Raw genomic sequence first — 5,603 nt, 5'->3', positions numbered from 1 at the left:
ACCGACATGTGTTACCTTCAAAACGATACTACTCGCTTGCTACCACCTGCGGCCATCGTCAAGAACGACCCCAACGAAGATTGCCTATTTTGGCAGTTAGGTGAGTGGCCGCTGTTCCCTCAGACCTTGTCCGAATCCTTAGATATTTCACAGGCCTCTGCCGACACGTGTCACCTTCAAAACGATACTCTCCGCTTGTCTCCACCTGCGACCATCGCCGAGAACGACTTCGGCGAAAATTGCCTATTTTGTCGGGATGTGAGTGGCCGCTGTTTCCTCAAACCCGGTTTGAATCCTTAGACATTTTGCAGGCCTCTACCTAAATGTATTACCTTCAAAACGATACCACTCGCCTGCCGCCATCCGCAGCCATCGTTGAGAACGACCTCGACGATGATTGCCTATTTTGGCAGTTAGGTGAGTGGCCGCTGTTCCCTCAAACCTTGTCCGAATCCTTAGATATTTCACAGGCCTTTGCCGACACGTGTTACATTCGAAACGATACTACCCGCTCGTCTCCACCTGCGACCGTCGCCGAGAACGACTTCGACGACGATTGCCTATTTTGGCAGTTAGGTGAGTGGCCGCTGTTCCCTCAGACCTTGTCCGAATCCTTAGATATTTCACAGGCTTCTGCCGACACGTGTCCCCTTCAAAGCGATACTCTCCGCTCGTCTCCACCTGCGACCATCGCCGAGAACGACTTCGGCGAAGATTGCCTATTTTGTCGGAGATGTGAGTGGCCGCTGTTTCCTCAAACCTGGTTTGAATCCTTAGACATTTTGCAGGCCTCTACCGACATGTATTACCTTCAAAACGATACCACTCGCCTGCCGCCATCCGCAGCCATCGTTGAGAACGACCTCGACGATGATTGCCTATTTTGGCAGTTAGGTGAGTGGCCGCTGTTCCCTCAAACCTTGTCCGAATCCTTAGATATTTCACAGGCCTTTGCCGACATGTGTTACCTTCGAAACGATACTACCCGCTCGTCCCCACCTGCGACCATCGTTGAGAATGACCTCGACGATGATTGCCTATTTTGGCAGATATGTGAGTGGCTCCCATTCAACTACAGCCGCCCTGTTTTCATTCAACCTCGATAGAGTATCTCTGATTAAAGTGGAAATGCATTACTATGGCTGTATAATGAACACAATGATATATACTGAATGTCTTGAACAGAATTGACTAAGCTGCTGGTGGTGGTGGTGGCGGTGGCGGAGGTGGAGGTGGAGGCGCTGGAGTGGTCCCATCTCCCTCTTCTTCCTCAGAGTCCTGGAAATCCACGATTTCCTCTTCACCCTCTGCCTCCCTGTCCCGACGCTCCCGCTCCGCTGCTATCTCTTCATCGGTTGGAATGTTGTAGCGCTTCAAGATGTCGTTACCGTGTTGGTGCATGAACACTGATGTCTTGAGCTTATTCCACAGTTTATAGCCATCTTCACCACGGCAGTATGCAATATCGGGGAATGCAATAGTTGCTTCGTCCGAGTAGTTGGCACGATTTTGCAAATCCATAGCATTGAAGAACGTGGGATCAAAGTAGTCGATGGGGAGAATTAGTTGCTGTTCTTCGTTGTTCTCGCCTTTGGCATAGGAAATGGCGGGAGGGAGAATACGGGAGAGACGGCTGGGTGGCAATAAATTATCAGTGTTTCGAGTTGGTGGCCTATCAGATTGGTTAGCAAGAAGGTAGAAGAGAAGACTGAATATTACTTACGCTCGGCCAGAAGGGTTCTGATCCCAGTCTGCTTTGATTCCCTGATCGATATTCCGGAAAAGCAGCCCAACACTTGGGTGGCGACCAGGTTTCTGATGTACCCTGACACGCGGAGCATGAGTATTGCGCTCCCGTTGTCCTGCTGGGATAACCTCATCATCTGAGTGACAGGCAGGCTGAGCTACAATGCGAAGCACTGGTGCGCGGAATTTTTTCCGCACAGCAAATGCCAGACGACGTCCACATAACTATATAACAAAGATTAGAGGAGTGAAAAGATAAACAGATGCAATACGCACCCCATCACGACGCTTCTTTGCTGCTTCGAGCTCTGCAGCCAGTCTCAGGCTGTTCGGGTCATTCTCCAGCCTTCGGCTATCGGGGCCCAAGGTGCAATGCAAGAACTTGTAGAAAATGTCGCTGAGGAAGACACTATCTTGCGCAAGGAATGATGAGACAGATTGTTCGACAAATACCAGGCCACGAACGGCGGATTGAAATGTGGAAATGGCAATGAAACAATGAAGTTCATTGTAAGCAGAGCGAGCCGGTCCAAACACATCTGGAAGGTATGTGCGCAAACCAGCAGATGTAACAGCGGTGAATGCATGGGCAAGATATGCGTGCGGAATCTGCCCAAGTGCCCCTGCGTTGGTCCCCTTTGCTTGCCGCTCTGAAGACTCTTGGTTGGCGTCCTTGATCAGCTCTAGAATTCGTGTTGCGCGACGCGCTGCATCAGCAGCAGGCACCTTGCTCTGCTCCACGATACGGTCGACGTGAGCTTGCATATCTTCAACTTGCATGTGGCGGCGTTCGAACCAACTGATTTCGTCAGTGGCTCGACCAAGGGCTGTATCCTGCCCGATAGCACTGGAAAGGACACGAACCCAGCGTCGGAAGGCAGACTGAGGTGAGCTGAGTAAGTTATGATAGACTTTATGACTGTGTTATCACTCACTGCGGTCTTCTCCTCAATATCCTTTGCACTCCTTTCCTTTGGCCGACGACGGGCGGCCGGGGCCCGAACAATGGTTGGTGGGTCAGGTTGAGGGGCAGAGGTGGCACTCGAAGATGATGCTGATGCAGTACTCGGACCAGCTGCCGGCTGCCGAGCGCGCTTTTCACGGCCCTGGGAGGTATTTGCCGAGGTGTCGGGCTGCTTCCGCTTTCGGTACGCTGTCGCAGGAGACATGGAATTGTGGTGCAATGGCCCGGGGGAATAAGAGCACTGGCACTGGCAGCCTTTTAATGAATGACCTCAAAGAATATATTGCTCTTTCAAGGGCCTTGAGGCCGAACATGAGGTTAGGGTACAAAGAAAATGGCTCATTGCCAAATAACTGGTGACTTGGTCTTTGTTGCAAACTGCCATTTGGTTTGCGACATGCTCTGTGATTTCCCGACTCCCTACAACCTTTGCACGCGGTGTCAGGCATCGCTCTTTGGTTTTACCCAAGATAACGATTTCATGAACGAATATGGCCATACTACGATCATGAACGTCCCAATCGACTCTCCCGTGTCCTCTGCATCCTCTCTCACTGAGAGGCCCGCACTGGAAAACGATCCCTGAGCATGGAGATCATTCCCCGGTGATCCATTCCATCCCAATGGGTATTCCTGACGCTCCTGCTTGCTCCACCTGCCCATCCGCACAGGCTCACTCCTTCCACCCTTGCCCTACTGATCATGTCGCCTGACAATCTCAGCATTGCAAACCCCTAATCCAACTTCTCGTCTGTCGTTACCGTCGTTTACAATCATTCCTGTCGTTACAGTAGCGTTTTGAATCACAAAGGGCGTGTTGTTCCTTGATTTCCTCTGTTTCGGCACTTTTCCTGCTCGAAGATTTGGTGGATACCGAAGATCTCGTTTCCAGAAACTGCGATCAGGCTACCTTGGCAGTCCTGCATGAGGCCGTGGTCCGGGTATATCCTTCTCCATGCTTGTATTTCATAAGAAAGTGGCATTATCGTCGGTAACAGCATATCTTTGAGGGTGGAAACATGATCCAGAACGCCAAAGTGTTTCGCTCTCTCGAGAGAACCATGCTTTGCGGTCCACAACCATGCTGCGCTCCATGTTCTCTATGTTGTGCCTTAACGTGCACCACGTTGAGCCCATCTCCCCCATTTTTAAGATCTTGCTGTCCCAGCAATAAGCCATCGCCTATAAAAGATGTCGTGGTTCGACAACCCATTCCAGTTTCTCTCGCATCTCTATCCAAAGACATTCGCTCCTTTCCAGTCTCGACCAGTACGATCTGTTCCTTCACAGAATGGTCATATTCCTGACGCGCTGAATCTCCAGACTTCCCCCGTTGATTACAAAATGGCAGACTCGATGTATGCCCCTCGCGAACCTGAGGAAGGAGTTCCAGAAGAGCTCGAAGCCGATGTTCACGAGTTCATAACCACCGTCTCTGACTTGCGCATTCGTACCAACGACGAGAATGTTCGCAAAATTCACTTGTTGTATCGGTATTTGGTGCGTCATCACTTTTCCTAGTCGGAATAATGGTACTCATCCTCGAATGTAGCTTCCCCAGCTCAAGGAGGAAGAGGTCCGCGATCGTTTGGCTGCAAGCCAGCTTATCTATCAAGACCTTCCCCATGCGCTTCAAAAACTCCATGCAATTCAGAACAATATTCGCAACGATGGCAAGTGGACGGCCAAAGTCGATCAACATCTTCGCGACACCAACACTTGTATCGCCCATATGCAGCATATCGACGCTTCCGCACGCACATTCGCGGCTCATCGCAACAAGGCGGAGGATACCAAGAAAAAGGCCCCTGATACCAAAAAGGTAATATCATTTCCAGATGCGGAAGCGACACTATCTTATCAGTGACAGACATCTTCGTCCAAGAACACTCCGGTTTCACTTTTCTCCGTCGAAGAGTTCCTCCGCAACTCATCATCACTCCAGAACACTCGTTCTTCGACCGGTAACCAGTCTCACAAGGTATTATCCTTGCCGAATATTCCTTCGAACGTTGATTTACTCCAGCGACAGCGTTCCCCCTGAACCCGAAGATGAAGAAGAAGAGGTTCGTTCTCTCTTCTTCGACTCTGAGTCGAACGTTATCATCGTCAATCTCCCTGACTTGGTGCGTTCTTATCTAGGAAGGCTCTGGCGATACCGACAAGAGTCCCTCTAAGAAGAAGCGCAACAAGGCCAGTTCTCCCGAGCTCATAGACGAGTCCACCCAGACCCCTGCGCCGATCTCTTCTCTATCTTTCAAGAAGAAAGACCCCAAGGACCTCCCAACTGTCTGTAAACTCTATCCGATGTCCCTTCTATCGCTGATTCGCATCTTCGCAGATCCCCGCGGCTGCCGTAGCCGGAATTGTAACTTTTCCTTGACAAGATTTCGAAGTTTCTGACTTGAATTTCCCAGATTTTGACCAATCCTTATCCGGTTGACGATTCCGCTCCTGCTGACCTCGAGTACAAGACCATTCAAGAACTTCTTGATCAATTTGCACAAGGAACCGAAGTCCGAATCACCAATAAGCAGCTGACCGCCTGCCTCGAACTCGCTCAGCAGCAAGTGCTCATCGCTGTCCAGCGTATGGCATATGCCCGTGACTCGTACGAAGTAGTCGCTCGTCGCTACCAAACACTCTTCGACCTCGCGAAGGACCGCAACATGAAAGTTGATAGCAAACTTCCGTCCGTCCCTCTCAGTCTCGTCATAGTGCTCGATTTCTGACTTCTCCTTGTCAGCGATCCGTCCCAGTACTTGGCCATCATCCGCGGAAATGCTCGTCTCGCCACCCCCAACGGTCCTTCCCATGGCCGCAAGTAAATCCCTTACTGCTCCATCGAAATTCCTTCTCCCATAGTACTATATACCCCCACACTCGTTTCCAA

At 50.7% G+C, this 5,603-nt stretch overlaps 1 protein-coding gene across 1 annotated transcript; it reads left to right on the top strand.

Annotated features, from left to right (window-relative positions):
• Positions 1-323: 323 nt before the first annotated feature.
• On the top strand, positions 324-1,015 carry MIND_00524100 (uncharacterized protein; the record flags this gene model as incomplete). The annotated part of the gene is made up of 5 exons (XM_037362028.1): positions 324-417; positions 471-576; positions 630-735; positions 789-894; positions 948-1,015. The coding sequence occupies 5 exons, from the start codon at positions 324-326 to the stop codon at positions 1,013-1,015; spliced, it is 480 nt and encodes a 159-aa protein (XP_037222320.1).
• Between the last annotated feature and the right edge of the window lie 4,588 nt (positions 1,016-5,603).

This window comes from Mycena indigotica (assembly GCF_014461135.1).
Source record: "Mycena indigotica strain 171206Taipei chromosome Unknown Mind.scaff0004, whole genome shotgun sequence".
NCBI classification, from domain to species: Eukaryota; Fungi; Basidiomycota; class Agaricomycetes; order Agaricales; family Mycenaceae; genus Mycena; species Mycena indigotica.
This window is presented reverse-complemented; position numbering and strand designations above follow the sequence as displayed.